Genomic DNA, 21,155 nt, shown 5'->3' with positions numbered 1-21,155 from the left:
GTTGAAAGGAACATTTGCAAAAGTAAAGCAACGATTAGATTAGATTAGAACTTTATTGCAACCTGTATTCGGAAAATTTCTTGGTTACAGTAGCAAGACAGACACAGAAGACATTGTAGACCTAGGTAAAAAACGTTTAAAAATCATCTTCCTTGCCTAGATGCTCCTAACTAAAATTGCCAACAGTTTGAATGATGGCTATGTAAAATGCTTCTTTCAAAATACCCAATTATTTTTTTTCCATGAAATTGAGCATTATTAGAGTAACTATGTAGGCTTCATGTTGAGTAACAATGCAAATGCGCTTTAAAATCAAGTTGTAGCTAAAAATAAATGAAATAAACGCTTTCATGTTAGCACAATAGAAGAGCCGTGGGTCACGGACGAGGGGGAAATCACTAACAATGTATTATGGGCTTTTGGTAGCTGCTGCAATTCAAGACTTAGCTGCAATCTGTGTCTGCGATCTCTGCCTATAATGCTGCTTGCAGGAAATTACGATATAGTGCTGACACCGTGTTTGTCACCTTCGTGGCGCTTGATAACGAGCGAGCGTCGAGCTTGCCAGGTTGACCCACAGCCGTCCCCCCCCCCTGTGCAAAAATACCTACAGCAGAGGACTCGCTGGTCATCTGTTTTTATCTTGACTTCTTTTGAAATATCCTTAATGAAGCAGCTTTTAATCAATCTTCATACTAAATGAACGATTATTACACACACTTGACCACTCAACTCACAATTATCTATGAAAACATTTCATTTTGTACGTGCGGTATGAATAAGCAACAAAAATAACAACCCCATGGGTCATTTCGGACCCCTAAGTGGGCCACTTCCAGCCCTCGGGTCGCTTCTATAATAAAGCAAAACCAGATGAGATTTCAAGAAGTCGTTTTCTGACAATAATTTCAACCGATTGTTCCCATTTTTTTGCGTCTTTTTGGAACAGCACGCATTGTAATATGTAGTCTTTTTTATTTTTACTCGACGCCACAGCTAATATCTTGTGTCCCTGCGGAGAATGCTCGTGCTGTTTTCTTGTTTTTCAGTGACTAGTCATTGTTTAAAAGAAAAAAATGGTTTTCAGTTTTCTGCACGATAGATATGGTGGTATAATGTGCACGCACGCCTATGCGGCGTGCATATCTGCCGGCTGTGTGAGCCTCCGTAGTGACGTAAAGGGCAGACCCCGTCGACCCGGCCGTCGCCATGGTGAGCGATGAAATGGGCCTTGGGGCGGCTTAGCCTGCGGAGAGGCTTTGGAGAATATCGACTGATGTGGGATTGGCTGAAGCGTCGTCCCGCTGTGAAATGCGATGGGGGCACGACTGGTTAACCTGCTGCCTCATTAATGACAATGACTTCATGTTTTTTTTTTTTTTTTTTTTTTGTGTGCCTGAGACTCCATTCAGATACTTACTGCTACTGCTCATCATATTTCTTTCATGAAAAATTGCTACTTCAGAAATGAGTCCAGAGTTCTTTTTAACTTAAAATGTGCCTTTATAACTTGTGGAAATTTTGATTTTTTTGCTTTTTCTAAATAATATGGGATAAATTTACATTAAAAGGTAGCACATATTCTTGGTAAGACCGATTTTGCTAACCTTTTTTTTATTCGTTCATTTATTTTTTTGACAACAATTTTCTCTACTTTTTGGTCAAAAACCAATCCTAGCACTTAACCGGAAAATAATATTTAAAACTTATTTTTTCATGCAAAAGAATGTCTTCTCTTTCTTTTCATAGATTTGGGAATAATCAATTGAAAAAAAAACAACAAATTCCCCCCAAAAATGTGGATGCTGTTCTTTAAAAGTACTTGTGCATTTTTAGTTTTTTGCTGCTTTTTGATTAACAACTAAATTTAAAAAGTCTATCCTCGTCAATGAACTCAAACTGACAAAATGACATAAACTACTTTTGATAGGCATTTGACCAAAATCGATCAATTATTCATTAAAAAATGTCTGAAATATTCCCTGGCTGCCAACTAGAATTGGCACCAAACTTTTCTTGGTCACTTTCCAAGAAGGTATTCTCCAAAACGTGCAATCCAATCCAGTAAAAAAAAAAAAAATCAAGCACCATTTTATTTTATTTTCGATACGTTGCGAATTGGTACTCCGCCATCCCTCCCTTCCTTCCTTCCTTCCTTCATCTTTCTTTATAGTTTGATCCTTTCATCTTTGCGCCCAACATTCAGCCGTCCGTCCCCCACCGTTGCTCTCGTCCTTGGGTGTTTACTGTTCCCATTTACCGTCCCATTTCGTTCTCTTTTCCTTCTCGTCTGCTTTGAAAAGCTTTTGTGGATAATTGATTGGGAAAGCGAGGTGGTCGATGCCATCCGTGTGCCTTGACTGAAAGCTCGCTCTACCTCGCCCACGCCGACTCTCCTTCGTCTTTGTCAAAAGTCTGAATGGGCAAGTTCATTGACGGAGATCATGTAAAAAATTGATGAATTACAATTTAAGCAGCAACGTGATTACCGTATTTACTTGCGTATAAGCCGTACCCTTAAAATTGCCTTAAAATGGTAGAATTTTACAATTTTTCGCATATAAGCCGCCTCCTGATTCACAATTTTCACCTGCATATTCATTGTTTTAATAGGAGTACAAATGTGTTACTTTGAAGGGAAAATCTTAAGAAAAATCATCACACGTGGTATTTCTGAGATACTGTATGAATCAAAAGCGCATTATTAGGGTCAATATCAAAAGGAATTCATTCTTCCAGTAATGGTTGATTTTTTTTGTACTGCAAAACTGAAAATAACCAACAAATAGTAACTGTTACTTTGCCAATATCTACTGGTGAAAGAGTATAACAAGTCTTGTGCGCATATAAGCCTTACCCTTGATTCCGTCATCATTATTTTTAGTTAAAAATACGACTTTCCTAAAGTTAGGCTATCCAACACTTTAAACTTTTTTTTAAAACTTTGCATCAGTACATCCAACCAACAAAACTATAGCCTTGTAAGCTGCTCTTCGTGCTTTTCATGTGTTGTCAGCAAGTAATAAAGACCAACGGGGGCCACTTTAACAAGCGTTTAACTGAAACCTCAAGACATCACACTTGACTGTGTCTTTTGTTTGATGTAAAAAGGCAGGAAACATACCTTACGAGCACATTGCAAGACAATCCAAGGTGGAAAGTATTAAGCGGAAAATTTGGACCAATTAACCTTCTACAGTTCTGCCTCAAAACATACCAATCTGGCTCCAATCTAGATCTGAAAACATTTTTTAGTAGACAAGGATTATGTATATGACAAGTGAATGTCTTAACATAGCACTCTGGTAACCTCAACTCATCTCGGGGCATCTGTGGCCTCTATGCTGGCTTTTAGCATGCTTTATGGGTTTAATAAGCACTAATAGTGTATTGAGAAGGACAAATGAGCTAACAATGGGCTATTGGAACCCTTGAGTGCTTGAGTATATAAAGCATTTTGCTCTTTTTTTTACCAGGGTTGAGCACTGAGGGGATCTACAGGGTTAGCGGGAACAAGGCGGAGATGGAGAGTATGCAGAGGCAGTTTGAGCAAGGTAAGTTATCTTCGTGCACTTTCTGAACCCTTTTTTTAAGGGTACATTGCATTACTTGGTTTGTCATGGTCCAAAAAATACATTGCTTCAAGGTTACTTACTGGATTTAAAGTAAAAATAAACACAAAAGTTCACTTTGTTGATTTTGTACCTACTGCTATTTTGCAAAAAAAAAGGAATTAGTCATCATTTGACTTTGGCAAATACAAATATTTTGCTGTTATCATCATTTTTGACCAAATAATTGATTATTTATCGTTGAGTAGGACAATAGACTGAAAGACCAGAATTTTTTTTAGTTTTTTTCTGACCTATTTTTTTTATTGAATAATCACACTTGCATATTGACTTTGTTAATGGTAGCTGCCTTCTAACTTCTCTCCCGGCTCTCAATGTGCATGTGTGCCCAAGCAAGTGTCTTATAAGGTTAGGGCGCTTCATTATCTCCAGATTGGTTTGTTTAATGAAGCACATCATGGCTAAGATGGACAGCCAGAGTGAAATGGCGGCAGAATGCAAGCGAGTAGACATGTAAATGAGGGGTTGTGGGAGGGGGGGCAGCATCTCAAGTCCAACTCGGAGCAGTGCTGAATAATTCAAGATGGCCATTTTGATTGACACATTGACAGATACTTATTCATTTAACTGTGTCTACTGTGCCGCATCAGGTTGCCAGATTTGTCTAATATCTTGGTTACCTCGTTTAGCCGCATAAGTGGGGTAGAATGCTCCAATCACCTCGCAAAATGAGGCTGTGTCATTTCTGAGCAGCCAAAAATAATGATCAAAGTCCACCGTTATTTATTCATGATTGGATTGCAGTAGATTTGTATTGAGATGCCGCGAAAGCACATACTTGCAAGCGTCGACACACATTTGAAGTCATGATGAAAAGGAAAACAAATTGTAGCACATCAAAAGTTTTAATTTTTCTTTTTGTATGTCATTTATAATCCCATTAATTACATTCTTAAATAATACAGGGGAGAGAGATACCAGGTCATTTAATTCATAAGTTTATATATGAGATAACAATAATGGCTGGGGTGAGTGGATAGTTAGTCGGCCTCACAGCTCTGGGGTCCTCGGTTCAAATCCAGGTCATGTCAACCTGTGTGGCTCCAGCACCCTCTGCGACCCTAATGAGGATAAAGCAGTTCAGAAAATGAGATGAGAGAGACAGCCCCACCTAGCTAACCCTAACCACTACTATTACTATTACTACAGCTCCATCTGGTGGATATATAACTGAACCCACTACTACTACAGCACCATCTAGTTTATATTATAACACCCCCCAATTACCACTATTACTACAGTTCCATTTAATGGATCTATAAAACAACCCACTACTACTATTACTACTACTACTGTTACAGTGCCTTCTAGCGTATATATGTATTACACAACCCCTACTACCAATACTACCACATCTCCATGTAATATAACAGTATCCCCTACTACTACTACTGCATCTTATAATCCATTGCACTTTAGATACTAAACACATTTTAAAATATGCCATTCTTTAACAGTTTATTGCTTCCTCTTTCTTAGATCATGGCTTGGATCTGGTGGAAAAAGACTTCACCATCAACACAGTTGCCGGAGCGATGAAGGCTTATTTCTCCGAGCTGGCCGAGCCTTTGGTCCCATACGGCATGCAGGGAGAACTGGTGGAAGCTTTCAGTAAGTGCTGCGACGACACTCCTCTTTAGTATGGTGGCTTGCTTATAAAACAGTCCAGTCGGTGGGTGCAAGGCTAAGGTCTTCCTTGAAACCCAAAGTCTATTGGATTTTCCTCCAAATCCCTTTTGCATTTCTTCAACCTAACAAGCACTTCTCGCGCAAGGCAAATCCATTCATGGGGAGAATTGGATTTGCCCCTCAGAGCGTTATACGCGGGAGTAGGATGGTGGTAAGAATATGTCAGTCTCGACCGGGGGGTGATAGAGGGGTAGTAGTCGTGGCTGCGATTGAAAAAAATTTTTTAAAGGGTGTTCCGGTCTTTTTTTGTTTTTTTGGCACTGTGTGCCCACACAGGAATTAAGATTAAAGTCCAAGCTTGGACTTGCTTAGTGGCAGATATTTACCCAAAGGGATGGCGCTTTCACCCCCCTTCGCTCACACATGTATTTGCATTTGTGTGTTTTTCATTTTTATAACCGCTCCGGCGAGACCCTTCAGCCGTGACAGGGACCTGATAAGACTTCTCCAGGCGCTACCAAAATAAAGGGACCCAATGCTTAGAAAAAGAAAACAAGTACGCCTTGACAGCTTCGTTTAGTACAAGATTGCACAACTAATATAGTGCTTTTTTGAATCCCCTCTATTGCTAAAATAAATTTCAAAAAGAATTCCGGCTAGTAAACTTTAAATATTCATAACTAAATTGTCTCTTGCACACAAACAGAAAATGGCAATTTTTTCACTAAAACAACACATTTCCAAAGGATTGGCTCTTAACAACAAACATTAAACATGATGCCAAATAAAGAGTTATACCACACTGGGCATTGTAGGAAAATTAAACATAAGAGTTAGTTATAGATGAGTAATAGGCGGAGAGTGTTAGACGCCAAGAAAATGCATGCCAGTCATCCCACTGGCAATTGCTTTCAAGTTGTTAGTAACCGTTACGTATTGTCGTATGGTTTTATACAGCCCCACAATGTTTGTCATTTGCAATGTGATCCCGGTGACAAATATTTTTTTATACAATTTAAAGCTGTTGTTTAGTGTGGCAATCACAGTTTGTCATGCCTCCATTTAAACATGTCTGATTTGTCGGCATTCTACAAATGTTAGCTCGCTCGTGGAGATGCCAAATACTCTCAAAGATCCATATTTTACCATGCCAGTTTTTACCAAACTACAAAAAATGCATCTTGCATGATTTTTTCTCCCAGCAATTTAAATGGGGACAAAATTAAGATGTTCGTTCATTTTAACTCATCATGATGATTCATTTCCAAAATGCAGTCTCATTGTCAAAATATTTTTAGCATTTTGCACGTTGTGAAAAGTATTATTTCGAAAGTAGCGTCCTCGTTTTCCTTTTCAAGGACTCGTGCATCAGTTTTTTCAAGCCGAGTCGATGTTTGTTAACTAAAACGAAAACATGAGTTGTAGTCTTTTTTTTGTTGCTAAAATTGAACTTATTTGTTTGAAAATCATTAAAAAATGAGATACTATTGATACTAAAGAGTCACAAAATCCAACAATTCTCTTTAAACACTCCGAAATCCAATTTTTTTTTAGACGTTTGGCAGCTCTGACATCATTTTCCAACGAGCCGTTAAATGATCTTTTTAGATTGTAGGATGCTGACCAAAAACCTTGCCAGCAACCAAGAACAAATCAAGTGTTAGCTTCTCCACCGCGTCCAACACGTGCTGATGTCACCGCAACGGAAATGAAAGAAAGCGGTCGCCCATCGTCGGATGCGATTTCCCCCGAGGACCCGATTCCGCCTAAAATGTGTTTTTGATCCAATGTGACCGCAAGGCTCAATTCTCTGCGTGTAAATCACGCGTGCTGCATAGAAGAGAACATCTGCCGCTTTTGTCCGCCCCGTTCGCGTATACAGTACACACGGGACCGACTGTTAGACGGATGACGTCAGCTTTTCTGACTCACCCCTCGTTGCCATCCGTCTTAACACACCCTATCTGTGTGTGTGTGTGTGTTTTTGCATGAAATCTCCAGGGGTCGCATGTGAGGTATTCTTGTTCTCTCAAATGTGTGTGGTCTTTGTGTCACACTTTGGCCTCCTTTTTAATCATGTGAAATGCATACTGTCATAGAAGGAAATCACTGGCCGGATTATTTTCGGAGAATCGAGTCCAATTGCTTTCATTACCCTTGTCGCACTCTTTCCGATGCACCCCGTCATCTTTTTGGATGACTTTCTTTGCCTCAGTGGTATTTTCTTGGTTGTTCCAAGGTGTGGCTCACGGGCCAAAAGTGGACCGCTGTGGGCTCAGGTCCGGCCCCACTGGGTCGTTTTGCCTGATAGGGGACTTAGTAACATACTTTATATACAAAATTAAATTATTTAATGTTTTCCGACCAGGTTGTGGCAAAAATCATTTGTTAATTTGCCCCGTGCTTTCAATAGGAGTCTTAAATGAGAGCCAAGAACCTGACAATTCCCCAAAAACAGAAGAAAATGATCCACAATTTACCAGATGGGGAAAAAGAGTGCACGTAAAATGTTCTCATTGAATGCTATTGACATCAATAGATGTCCAATTCACTTAAATATATCTTTCTGTGCCATTGACAGTGCTAGATGTCCATTGGACCTCCTTATCTATTTTTTTTTCCTACCCTTTCCGACCACTTCTCTTCGTCTTACCTGTCCTTTTTTGTGTCCCTCCTGTACAATACAGAGATCAACGATAGGGAACAGCGCTTCCAGACGATGAAGGACATTCTCCGCCGCTTTCCCCGGGAGAATTACGAGGTCTTCAAATATGTTAGCAGCCACTTAAACAAGTGAGTGACGAGGTCGGGGACATACTTTGATGGCCTGATGACTATACCTTTTTACAAGTGCATATTTCTTTTCTGCTACATGTTACTTACTCCACTTTATAACCTGCAAAAAACTGAACAATGCTTACATAACTTTTCCCACTTGAAGGTACAATAGAGTACTAAGTATGATCTGGGAGTGAAAGGAGACAAAACAACAAATACTATTGCCTAATCATGTAGAGTGGTGGCCCAGTGGATAAGTCATCAGTCTTCCACCTCTTTGGTCTTGGGTTCAAATCCAAGTGCTTGCAAAGATTTTCCCAATATTATTCCGGTAAATGAGTGAGACAAAAGTACAAGTACTACTGTCTACTCTCACAAGGTGGTGGCCCAGTGGCTAAGTCGTCAGTCTGCCACCTCTGTGGTCCTGGGTTCAAATCCCAGTGCCTGCAAAGATTTTCCCAATATTATTCAGGTAAATGAATGAGATAAAAGTAGAAGTACTACTGCTTACGCTAATGTGGTGGTGGCCCAGTGGTTAAGTCATCATCGTTTTTTGGCGCTAAAAAGCCTTACTATACTATGTCGTTTTTGGCGATAAAAAGCCTAACTATACTATGTCGTTTTTGGCGATAAAAAGCCTTACTATACTATGTCGTTTTTTTGCGATAAAAAGCCTTACTATACTATGTCATTTTTTTCGATAAAAAGCCTTACTATACTATGTCGTTTTTGGCGATAAAAAGCCTGACTATACTATGTCGTTTTTTTTCGATAAAAAGCCTTACTATACTATGTCGTTTTTGGCGAGAAAAAAAGCCTTACTATACTATGTTGTTTTTTGGCGATGAAAAGCCTTACTATACTATGTCGTTTTTTGGCGATAAAAAGCCTTACTATACTATGTCGTTTTTTTGCGATAAAAAGCCTTACTATACTATGTCGTTTTTTTTCGATAAAAAGCCTTACTATACTATGTCGTTTTTGGCGATAAAAGGCCTTACTATACTATGTCGTTTTTTTGCGATAAAAAGCCTTACTATACTATGTCATTTTTTTCGATAAAAAAGCCTTACTATACTATGTCGTTTTTGGCGATAAAAAGCCTTACTATACTATGTCGTTTTTTTTCGATAAAAAGCCTTACTATACTATGTCGTTTTTGGCGAGAAAAAAAGCCTTACTATACTATGTTGTTTTTTGGCGATGAAAAGCCTTACTATACTATGTCGTTTTTTGGCGATAAAAAGCCTTACTATACTATGTCGTTTTTTTGCGATAAAAAGCCTTACTATACTATGTCGTTTTTTTTCGATAAAAAGCCTTACTATACTATGTCGTTTTTCGCGATAAAAAGCCTTACTATACTATGTCGTTTTTTTGTGATAAAAAGCCTTACTATACTATGTCGTTTTTCGCGATAAAAAGCCTTACTATACTATGTCGTTTTTTTGTGATAAAAAGCCTTACTATACTATGTCGTTTTTTTTCTATAAAAAGCCTTACTATACTATGTCGTTTTTGGCGATAAAAAGCCTTACTATACTATGTCGTTTTTTTTTCGATAAAAAGCCTTACTATACTATGTCGTTTTTTTTCGATAAAAAGCCTTACTATACTATGTCGTTTTTTTGCGATAAAAAGCCTTACTATACTATGTCGTTTTTGGCGATAAAAAGCCTTACTATACTATGTCATTTTTTGGCGATAAAAAGCCTTACTATACCATGTCGTTTTTGGCGATAAAAAAGCCTTACTATACTATGTCGTTTTTGGCGACGACAAAAAGCCTTACTATACTGTGTCGTTTTTTTTTCGATAAAAAGCCTTACTATACTATGTCGTTTTTGGCGATAAAAAGCCTTACTATACTATGTCATTTTTTGGCGATAAAAAGCCTTACTATACTATGTCGTTTTTTGGCGATAAAAAAGCCTTACTATACCATGTCGTTTTTGGCGATAAAAAAAGCCTTACTATACTATGTCGTTTTTTGAGAAAAAAAGCCTTGCTATACTATGTCGTTTTTTGAGAAAAAAAGCCTTACTATACTATGTCGTTTTTGGAGAAAAAAAAGCCTTACTATACTATGTCGTTTTTGGCGATAAAAAAGCCTTACTATACTATGTCGTTTTTTGGCGATAAAAAGCCTTACTATACTATGTCGTTTTTTGGCGATAAAAAGCCTTACTTTTGGGACCTGTGGCCCAGTGAATAAGTCATTAGCCTGCCACCTCTTTGTAAGCTTACCTAACTTTTGCCACTTGAAGGTACCATAAAGTACAAAGTATGATCTGGGAGTGAAAAGAGACAAGATAACAAATACTACTGCTTATTCCTGTAGAGTGGTGGACCAGTGGATAAGTCATCAGTCTCCCACTACTGTGGTCATAGTATAGTAAGGCTTTTTGGACTTAAAAAACGACATAGTATAGTAAGGATTTTTTGCCTTAAAAAACAACATAGTATAGTAAGGCTTTTTTGCCTTAGAAAACAACATTGTATAGTAAGGCTTTTTTGCCTTAGAAAACGACATTGTATACTAAGGCCTTGGTCTCCCATCTCTGTGGACCTGGGTTCAAATCCTGGTTTGCTGTGCTCAGTAAGCATACCTAACTTTTCCCACTTGAAGGCACAATAAAGTACTAAGTATGATCTGGGATTGAAAAGAGACACAACAACAAATACTACTATCTAATCTTCAAGAGTGGTGGCCCAGTGGATAAGGCATCAGTATTCTGCCTCTTTGGTCTTGGGTTCAAATCCAAGTACCTGCAAAGATTTTCCAAATAATATTCAGGTAGATGAATAAGATAAAAGTATAAGTATTTCGACCATCTCTCACAAAGTGGTGGCCCAGTGGATAAGTCATCAGTCTTCTGCCTCTTTGGTCTTGAGTTCAAATCCTAGTGCATGCAAAGATTTTCCCAATATAATCCAGGTAAATGAATGAGTTAAAAGTATAAGTATTACTACCTTCTCGCACAAAGTGATGGCCCAGTGGTTAAAGCGTCCGTTTTCCATCTCTGTGGTCCTGGGTTCAAATCCAAGTACCTGCAAAGATTTTCCAAATATTATTCAGGTAAATTAATAGGATAAAGGTATAAGTATTACTGCCTTCCCTCACAAAGTGATGGCCCAGTGGTTAAGTCATCAGTCTTCCATCTCTGTGGTCCTGGGTTCAAATCCAAGTACCTGCAAAGATTTTCCAAATATTATTCAGGTAAATGAGAGAGGTAAAAGTATAAGTACTACCAATTTCTCTCACAGAGTGTTGGCCCAGTGGTTAAGTCATTAGTCTACCACTTGTGTGGTCCTGGGTTCGATTCCCAGTGCAAGCAAAGATTTTCTCAATATTATTCAGGTAAATGAATGAGATAAAAGTATAAGTATTACTACCTTCTTGCAGAGGGTGGTGGCCCAGTGGCTAAGTCATCAGTCTGCCACCTAAGTGGTCCTGGGTTCAAATCCCAGTGCTTGCAAACATTTTCCCAATATTATTCAGGTAAAAGAATGAGACAAATGTACAAGTACTACTGTCTGCTCTCACTGAGAGATGGCCTAGTGGCTAAGTCATCAGTCTGCCAACTATGGGGTCCTGGGTTCAAATCCCAGTGCCTGCAAATATTTTCCAAATATTATTCAGGTAAATGAATGAGATAAAAGTATAAGTATTACTTACTTCTCCCATAGGGTGGTGGCCCAGTGGTTAAGTCATCAGTCTCCTGCCTCTGGGGTTGTTGGTTCAAGTCCCAGTGCAGGCAAAGATTTTCCCAATGTTATTCAGTTAAAAGAATAAGTTCTAATGCCTAAGTGTTTAAGTGTATAAGTATTCAGTGGTGGATGAAAGATTTTGTCAAAAAAATGACTAAGTGTTTCACCCCATTTCCCTGGATAAAACGTTTCAACACCTATGTATAAGTGGGGCACGAGTTGGTGTAGTGGGTTGCACACTCGCCTTTGCACCGAGAGAACGTGAGTTCGCTTCCCGGTGTCGGCGGTTCACTGACCAAACAAGCGGTCGAGGGTCGGCCGAAGGCCGACCCGAGAACGCCTTTCGCACAGACAGGTCCTTCAACTGTCTTCCGAACTGCCGAAGGCAGTTCGGAATATAACCTTTTGCTGAAAAGTACGACTAAGTGTTTAATATAAATTAAAAAGATTTTTCTTTTTTTTTTCTTCTTCTTCTACTTGTTCCATTTACCAATTCTTCTTTCCAAGTATTTTCAGCCAAACGACGGCAGCGGGAATCGAACCCAGGTCTCCCACACGGGAGTCCTGTGATCTAACCTCTGCGCCAACCAAGTGGCTACACTTTCCTTAGTAATCATTTGAGTGTCTTGACAAGAAGTACACAGAAACAACTAAGTGAAAATGTGTCCCAACCGAGACTTGAACCCGGGTCTCCCAGACGGGAGTCCAGTGAACAAACCTCTGCGCCACACTGGCCACACTAGACTTTCATTATTGGAAGGTCTTGACTACTAATACACAGACAACTAAGGAAAAAAAGATTTACTATGTTGTCATTTTTTTTCACCAAGAAAAAAAACCTTACTATACTATGTCGTTTTGTTTTAAGAGAAATGCCTTACTATACTATGTCGTCTTTAGGGGGGAAAAACCTTACGATACTATGTGATTTTTTTTAGGGAAAAAAGCCTTACTATACTATGTGATTTTTTTAGGGAAAAAAGCCTTACTATCCTATGTCATTTATTTTTAAGTGCTAAATCGATTTACATTTTCAAACTGTATTTTTAGGTGTTTATGGATGGGTGAGCCATGACCAAATTTGTCTGTTTTCCTCAGAGTGAGTCAGAACAGCAAACTGAACCTGATGACCAGCGAGAACCTGTCCATCTGCTTCTGGCCCACATTAATGCGACCTGACTTCACGACCATGGACGCGCTGACTGCCACGCGCACCTACCAGACAATCATCGAGAGCTTCATCCACCAGTGCGCTTACTTCTTCTACAATCAACCCCTAGCCGAGGGCCCCCCGGGCTCACCCAGCTCCACGCTGCCCTATGGCGGGGGCACCTCGGCGTACTCGTGTATGGCCGGCGGCTACTCCTCCTCTCCGGCTCCCTCCCCACCGACCCCTTACGTCCTCCCCGCCACTCCTCCCGTCATCCCTCACTACGGCCCCCCCATCCACCATCATCACCACACTCAACAACACCACCACCATCATCACCACCACCAATCCCCGCCCCGTTCGCCGCCGACCACCCCCCAGTTACCTCTCCCAGCCCTGCTGCCTCCTTCCTTGCACCCTCATCATCCACCTACGGAACAACACACACTGTGAAAACACCAAGGGATCAAGGGAATATATTAAAAAAAGGAGTTTGCAAGTCTTTCGACCTTTAGAAAAGCAGAGAGATGATTTTAAGGTATCTGCAGTATATCTATACAGGGTGTTCCAAAATGGTTGATCCTATTCAAAATGCTCATATCTAGGAAACTACTGGATGGATTTTAATGAAACTAAATACACTGTTGAAGGTCATTTATCTTATTGGTTAAATTTACAAAAAAGTACAATGTACTATGAAAGATATTCATAAATGTTCGATATGATTTATGTATGTATGCAAAAGTAGCCCTTTTCTTTAATTTTTTTGGTGCCAAATCCTAATTAGTTTTGTAGTTGGTACCTTTGCAAAATTTGTGAAGAAGTCTCGCTGCACTGTCTTGGCTGACTTTAGAAGTAAACAGCATTTCATAACCTGAAAGAATAGAAATGCCAAATGTTACACACAAAAAACTTGAAATGCTTTGACACAAGTTTTGAAAATTTGAGGTAAATTTTATCAATATTCTCAAAATTATTGTGCTCAAACATTTTGGAACACCCTGTTTTTGTGGGTCAAACTCGATGAGAAAAAGCAAACTTACCTGTTTAGTACCCATTCTTCCTTGAGTTTGAGCCACAAATATGTTCTTTGGGAGAAGAGTGCTTTCATAGAAAGGAAGGTCCTGATTGGCCACTTCACTTCCCATCTCATCCCACTCCTTCTTCTTATCACCCAAACTGCAGAAGAACATGACAGCAAGATGTTGTCAGGACCTAGGAAAGACCCAAGGTGGGACACCATTGACATATGAACAGCCACGGAACTTTTTTTTTTTTTTTTTACTTAGCTGGAGGCCCCCTTGCACACATTTGCTCACTCAAATTCTTGTGTGCACACACACATGCACACAGACAAAGACGGACGGTTTCACTCCAGGCTCTTTGCCAGGCAACGAAGAGCTAGAGAGAGAAGAGAGAAAAGAAGAGAACACACCCAACCGGATCTGCAGAACGGGGCTCATTGGGTCATGGGTCCACTCACACCCTTGGCATTCAATCTATAGAAGTGTGATTACCAATTGACCGTTATCCTTTTTTTTAAGTCAGCAGCCCCCCCCCCCCCCCACCTCATGTTTCCACCTTTTCTGTTAGCAAACGGCGTGTAGGTGTGTGTTTTTTTTTTTACCTGTGTGTAAGTTGGTGCCAATTCTGCAGTTGTCAAAGCAAGGACCTTATTCAAAAAGCACTTTTCAGAGCACTTTTAGGGCATGTTTTTTATATATAATCTGAGCTGTGACTTCACTTTCATCTGACTTGCTTTTCTGGGAGCACATCACTGACATCTAAAGGAGAAATTGCGGTATTGGAGTCACTACATGGGCGTTGCACCACATCTTTCACTGCTGATGTTTTTTTTTTTTTTTGTCCGCTTTGTGTTTTTCCTTTTTTTTTTCCTAGGATGGTGTTTTGTGGGCCAAGGCACATATTTTTAGTCTAATTGATAAAAAAAAAATCACCCCAATTGTTTACAGTTTAATCTGTATAGAGCTGTTTTTGCATTGTAATGGTCTAACATTTGATTTAAACTTTGTCAAATTGCAAGCTCTCAAAACAACAGGAAAGGCTTCAACAATTAATTAATTTGAAGATGGATTTGTGTACAAACAAAACATCAATACTAACGATCGTCCCATGTTTTTTTGCTTATTTAAAGACCACAACAATTCAATTGTGGCCCTAATAACACCAACGGCCCAATCACATCTCCCCCTCTGCCCTATTCTACCACAACACCTCCTTGCCGAGCTGAAATTGTTTTTTTTTTTTCGGGAATTGCGACGGGAACAGATAGTCCATTCATCCGTCTGCCCCACCGGAACAGAGCATCCCCAAATTCCCTTCCCCGTCCCGCCGTTACCGTAGAAACCATCCAGATCGGGGGTCTCCGGAAGAACCGTAATCCAAACCGCCTTTGAAGTACATCTTTGTGTACTGTCCTACAGATACTCGCCAAGGTCACCTGGACACAATCATAGAAATTTAACAGGAGATTCTCTTAAAGCGGCCTAAGTCGTTCCTATGTGTACTTGTGTGTATGAGTGAAGTTGCGAGTACTGCGATTAGAAGTGTGTACGTCGGACGAGGTGTGCGTGGCAGACGTCCAGACGACGTTATCCAGGCAAAGGTGATGGCGAGGAATGCGGCTGCTTGACGCCCTGCCGGTTAAGCCTATTTGCTCATCCACATTATTACGAACAGGGGGGAGTGGGTTCTTTAAATTTGTGTGTAGGTGTGTGTGGGTGGGTGGGTGTCTCAGTAAATTCAATCTGTTGACTGTGAGGCAGCCAAAGAATGGACAAAAGAGATGACGCTTCAGAAAAAATGGAACTTTACAACAGAAAATGTGACTTTTCCCTTTCCCAAATGGTTAAATTAAAATGAAAAGTGGAGGGAAGAAAAAGTATATAGTGAGTTTTTTTGTATGGTATGTCAGGGTGGGCCAGGGTCTAACATTTTTGCCTCTTTAGTCAGTGGTGATAGGAAGAAAAAATAAGTTTTGTTTTTTTATGTTAATAGTAAATAAAAATGCTTTTAAAAATGTTTTGGGTGCCCATTATAGTGCATGAATTCTTCCTGAGAAAGGAAGAGAAGGGCCTGACCACTTGGGACTATTTAAGACATCATGAAATAAGATATTATGAACTGTTTTGAGGAGAGAGGAGGAAGAAAAAAAATACAAGTAATGGGAGTGTACTGTACTGAACTGAAAAGATACGTCAATTTTGCTGAGTCGGGTCATTTGTCTCAATGGGAATGATGTATGCAGCAAGGCCTTATGTGATCTGTATTATAGTTAATAAATCAAATCTTGTACAAAGGTTTTGTGTCACTTGCTATTCCTTAAGTCTGGAAAATAGAAAAAAAACAAAGTGTAAAGTGGACAATACATTTAATTGAGAAAAAAAAGACAATTGACAGTAGTTGGTCCACACACACACACAAAGAAAGACAAAGCATACCTCCTTGGCACAAAGTTTCAAGTTTTCACAAAAGCGGCGACAAAACTCGGCGCTACAGTGCGATGTTGATTCACAGTATGAGAGACGCTTCTACGACGTCCAATCGCTTCGTACTACATGCTGCTGAACTATAAAGCGCACTGCAGATAAAAAAAAAAAAGTTAAGACAGCCACCAGACTTGATACGTTACTACTTGGTAGATTTGACTAATTGATGAAAAAGGAACAGTCGTGCAATGCAGCCACGGAGTAACTTTTGTCGTTTTAAATACAGCGAGTTAAAAGAACGCAGCTAAAACTCACAAGGCAGACGGAAATGAAGTAAAATACTTAAGATTTGTGCATTTCTGATTGTTTTTTTTTTTTGGTGGTGGTACTTGAAATTTTATTGCTTTTGCTCTATAGTTGTGTCTTAATATTTCAATTTGTGCCACTTCCCTGACGTATTTTTGTAAGGAGGAATTCAGTGTAAATAATTGTGACAACTTTGCAAGGCTACCTATAAACATGTAGCATATGTATTTAGTCATGTTTCTGCTTGATTGTATATGCATGCCATTTTTTTGGTCCTCTTAAATTCACCTCAACTGGAGAGAATGTGGGACACATGAAATATTACACTAGAGTACTTATTTAAAAATGAAAAAAGTACAGGTCGGTAACATGGCTTTGTGAGTCCAAAATATTAAAATTAAGATCCTGGAACAATCAAAGTGCTTTTAAAAATGAAAAAATAATAATAATAAAATCTCGGCCTTAAAATATTCCTGTGAATTACTCATTTATGGGGATCAATTTAGAATGTACAACGCAAATCTTTCAAGTTCTAAGGATAAAATTTGAATTCTCAGGTTGCACAAATCTGCTGCAGATGAGCTGAAATTTAAAAACAATAAAAATCAATTTCCAAAATTGATCAGCTTTTAAAAATATCGGACCGGTGTATACCTAGATCCGAAATTTCAAATAAATAGATTGAACAGTCGCGTGAAAAACATTTGTAAACTTGGGAAAACCGGCAAGTAAAAAGTCCGATCCCAGACTAAAATGCCATGATTAAAAATGATTAAAACTGTGTGCGACAAAAAGGAGGAAAAAGTCATCGCTTGCGCGGTTCTACCTTATCGGCAACAACGCACCAGTTGGAGTGGTCGAAGTAGGCGCGGCGGACACGGAGCTCCTCCACCTGAGCGATGAGTTCGGCCAGTTCGCCCTCCCGGAACACGTGGTAGTAGCGCAGGCAGTCGGCCGAGGGGGGGTGGGCCGGGGGGCCGACCGCCGCCTCCGGGAGCGGCACGAGGTCGGGCAGGGCCAGGGCGCCACAGTCCTGAGCCAGGGCGGCGCCGCCGTGCCCCGCTTTTCCACTCCCCGGCTCCTCAAAGACGTCCTCCTCGGACGGCGTGGAGAAAAAGCTGGAAAAATGACGAATGAGGCCTCGGCCCACCGTCACGGGATCTCGAGAAGGGGGCCGGGAGACGGACAGGCTCCCGAAGTCGAAGATGGAATCCAGGGAGCGTGAGAAGAACCAGCGAGTGCCCGGTGGCGGCGGGGGGGCGGCGTCGGCCACCGACGATGCGCTCCTGACCTTCCTGTGCTTGTCTGCATCACGGCGGGGTTCCGGGGCGGGGTTCCACGGGACGAAGATGTCCTGCTTCTCGAATTTGCGGCGTTTCTGTTCCATGGCCCACACGTAGATCATGAGGCAGCCGCCCGCTCGCAGCGTGCGGGCCATCTCCTTTATTGCTCGGATACGACGTTCTTTGGTGGACAGGTGGTGGATGACTGACACAAAAAACACAACTTGTTAAACCGGGCACTCAATGGCGACCATTCACTTAAAGGTAAGGCTGCCAATTAAGAAAAAAATGGATTGCGTCCCCAGCAATGTTTTGGCAGAAATACTAAACAATAGAGTGAGAAATTCAGGTATCGTCGCGAGCCACCTCACCTGCAATCGAAAGCACGGCGTCGAAGCAGCCATCCCTGTAAGGCAAATGAAGCCCGTCGCACATCTGCACCTCGTGCCCTCGGCTCCCGGCAAAGTCCACCAGGGGGCGACAGACGTCACAGCCCAGCTTGAACGCTTGCTCGTTGATGTCCAGGTACTTGCCATTACCGCAGCCTGCCCGGGTGGAAGAAAGGGCACACCTGATTTAGCCGGGGGCTACCGGGGTCGCGGGGGGTGCCGGCGTTTGGGTGGCGGTGGCCCGCTCCTTACCGACGTCGGCGACGACGCTACCGGGCGGTTGCTCCAGCAGGAACTGCCGGACTTTGGGCCAGGCCTTGTAGCGGCTGTCGTTAAAGTAGGGCGCGATTTTGTCGTAGACGCCGTGCACGTGGTCGCGCTCCAGCCGGCTGGCGGCCTCGTCCATCGTGACCGCGGCTCAGCTGCCGTCACGCCTTGTCGACAGAATGGGGGAAAAAAATAAAGGTCAAAACAATAGATCAGAAATCAACGATAATTTAGCTTATCGACTAATCGTATGATTAATCGGTCAAATGGCACATTTTTGTTAATACCTTCAAAATGTCATAGTAAAACAATACTAAAAAAGGTTAAGTTGTTTTAGAATGTATTTTTCATTTTGTCCAACTGCAATAATCACAAATACAAACAAACGAAAGTTAGCATCTCCACATTTTAATTACTAATGGCAAATTGCGAGCAACAATTAAGTACATACTGCCACCTACTGTACAAAAATGTGTACCACCTATTCCTTCACCTTGATTTCCCCCATGAGTTTGAGTAGATTGAGTGACCCACAAATAGTAACTGGCAATAACCGTTTATCAAATCCATTGGAAACAAATTTAATGACCTTTTTAAATGAGTTTTTGCAGCCTTCCACAATAATCAAGTCAGTTCCTATTTTGGCTCGTGAGCCTCACGTGACCTTCACCAGAGGACATTCGGAGAACACACATATGGATAAAGTTGCAGATTTATTCTATCTCTCTCTGCATCATGTTTTCTACCTCGACATTTACAGAATAGAAACGGCGCGTTAGATTGAAGCCCTGGCTCGATAAAACGAGCGTTTTGTTCTCTGCGGTCATAAAACAGACAGACGGGTGCTTGGCTTTGTTTGCAGCCGGTACCATTAAAAACCCTGCGCAGTCATCAAACGCCATCAAAACTAATTGCAAATGGCATCACGACAAAATGTAGTGGGGCACAAATGTCTTTTTTTATAAGAGCCAAACGACTCATCTAAAAATTTGAGATCGATTGTTTAGGTTCTTTGGAAATTGCTCTTGAAATTTATGACCCTGTCTTGTAGGCCTGGGCAAGAAAACCATTTTAGGGATTGATTTTAGCTTTTGTTATTGTAGACAGTTTAAGTCATTTGTTGTTTTTTTTTCCAATATTGTTGCGGCTTATGAGATAGGGAACTGACGCGACCCCTGTGAAGGCAAAACAACACTATTTTCAAGCAATAAATGATGTCTGAATGCAGTTTTTTTTTGTATTTGAGGGCTAAAAACAAGGGGAAATAATTTGATTCGTGACAGAATAAATGGTTACTTTGCTCCAGTATTTACAAGCACCTTATGTTAGCCCAACTGCTTTCTGTCCTAAAGTGATTGAACTTATTAGCGGCTGTCAGTTTGCGAATTATTCCGCTGTTTGCTTGGCACTGGACATCCTGGTAAATTTGACCATTAAACGTGCGCAATGGAAACACTGGCGATTGACGACAGACGCCTTAAAAGCCTCCAAAGAGCTCATTTGCAGAGCAGATCGCCTCATCATCCCATCCGAGTGAAAGGAAAACATGTCTTATGTAACACTGTCCCTCTTCAGCACCCCCCTCCTGTCTCACAAAAGTGAGGGTCTCATTATGTAATCACCTCAGACTGACAATGAAAAGATAGGATAGCATCCTTTGCAGTGCAGTGGAGTCTAGCGGAAGATAACCTTGGAAGATCCAGAGGTCACAGCGTGCTCTAAACAGCAATGGACGCTCATTATGACGGGGAGTGATTCGAATTGGGAGCACCTGGGTTGCAGACAAACAGGTTTATCCGTCAAAGAAATGCCTGTAGCTATGACTCACTAGATAGTTTAATTTGAGCAACCATTCACTTACCGTTGCAGGTATGAGTCAGTTTACACCAAAACATAAAAATACAATAAGGTGTTTAAACATGAATGTCTTCTAAGAGGTTAAAAAGTTTGACATTGAAAATAAATCACGTCATTTACTCAGCATATTGCAAGATCTCGAAAATAGCTCACCATGAATGTGCCGAGATGCGTCTTCACCGTGGCCGCCTCAGAGCTCCCCTCGCCGGGGGTGCTGAGGTGAAGCACCCGCTCCTCGTTAATTGGCGACGGGGACCACGCACCTGCTGCTAATGCTGCTGCCACATTTCAGATCTTCACTAACGTACGTACACGAAATCACTTTGGGTTAGATTACGTGAAACGCACGGAGAAGAGAGTTGATGTCGGTGCGGTACCGGCCGCCGTTAAACAGCCACCGGACGCCCCGGGAGCCATCGCCGTCGCCGATGTCATCTCACGTTGAGATGGTGTGCACCTGTAAACTCACCCGCCGCAAGGTGGAGACAGGAAAACAACTTCCGGATAATTTGAGGGAATAAACGTGATGGTAAGACTTTTCACGAAAAAAATCTTAGCGCATTTCGAAAAAACAGATGAGTTACAAGAAAATGAATTATAGCTAACCCTGTTTAACTAACTCAAACCAAAATACACTAGGTAAAAAACCGGATTTACATTATTTTTAAAGAAGGAGGCTTTTCTTTTGAAAGGCACACACCCCT

The 21,155-nt window shown here is 41.0% G+C and overlaps 2 protein-coding genes and 1 long non-coding RNA gene across 8 annotated transcripts in view; 1 reads left to right on the top strand and 2 right to left on the bottom strand.

Moving 5' to 3' along the window:
• arhgap35a (Rho GTPase activating protein 35a) overlaps positions 1 to 13,806 on the top strand; it is a 49,605-nt gene extending 35,799 nt beyond the window's left edge. For all 5 annotated transcript variants that reach the window (XM_077722812.1, XM_077722813.1, XM_077722809.1 and 2 more), the window contains 4 exons: positions 3,477 to 3,554; positions 5,112 to 5,243; positions 7,949 to 8,054; positions 12,849 to 13,806. In XM_077722812.1, coding sequence (XP_077578938.1) covers positions 3,477 to 3,554; positions 5,112 to 5,243; positions 7,949 to 8,054; positions 12,849 to 13,353 — 821 coding nt within the window. In that variant the 3' untranslated portion in view covers positions 13,354 to 13,806. The remainder of the gene's footprint in view (positions 1 to 3,476; positions 3,555 to 5,111; positions 5,244 to 7,948; positions 8,055 to 12,848) is intronic.
• LOC144200036 (uncharacterized) lies at positions 10,604 to 11,078 on the bottom strand. The gene is made up of 3 exons (XR_013327025.1): positions 11,013 to 11,078; positions 10,882 to 10,942; positions 10,604 to 10,808 (listed from the first exon to the last, which is right to left on the bottom strand). It is a non-coding gene; the product is annotated as an uncharacterized LOC144200036 (long non-coding RNA).
• Positions 13,807 to 16,274: 2,468 nt separating the features above from the next.
• trmt9b (tRNA methyltransferase 9B) lies at positions 16,275 to 21,144 on the bottom strand. 2 transcript variants are annotated; one of them, XM_077722817.1, is made up of 5 exons: positions 20,605 to 21,144; positions 20,217 to 20,312; positions 18,580 to 18,761; positions 18,310 to 18,483; positions 16,275 to 18,143 (listed from the first exon to the last, which is right to left on the bottom strand). In XM_077722817.1, exons 3-5 carry the CDS (start codon positions 18,731 to 18,733, stop codon positions 17,461 to 17,463), a joined length of 1,011 nt encoding a protein of 336 aa, XP_077578943.1. In that variant the 5' UTR covers positions 18,734 to 18,761; positions 20,217 to 20,312; positions 20,605 to 21,144; the 3' UTR covers positions 16,275 to 17,460. The 2 variants fall into 2 exon arrangements, with proteins under 2 accessions (XP_077578943.1, XP_077578942.1); XM_077722816.1 differs by lacking the exon at positions 20,217 to 20,312 and having other exon boundaries at positions 20,605 to 21,142.
• Positions 21,145 to 21,155: the final 11 nt, after the last annotated feature.

The sequence above is a fragment of the Stigmatopora nigra genome, chromosome 8, assembly GCF_051989575.1.
Source record: "Stigmatopora nigra isolate UIUO_SnigA chromosome 8, RoL_Snig_1.1, whole genome shotgun sequence".
In the NCBI taxonomy this organism is placed as follows: domain Eukaryota; kingdom Metazoa; phylum Chordata; class Actinopteri; order Syngnathiformes; family Syngnathidae; genus Stigmatopora; species Stigmatopora nigra.
The sequence above is the reverse complement of the archived record's forward strand: the minus strand, read 5'-3'. Positions and strand labels throughout refer to the sequence as shown.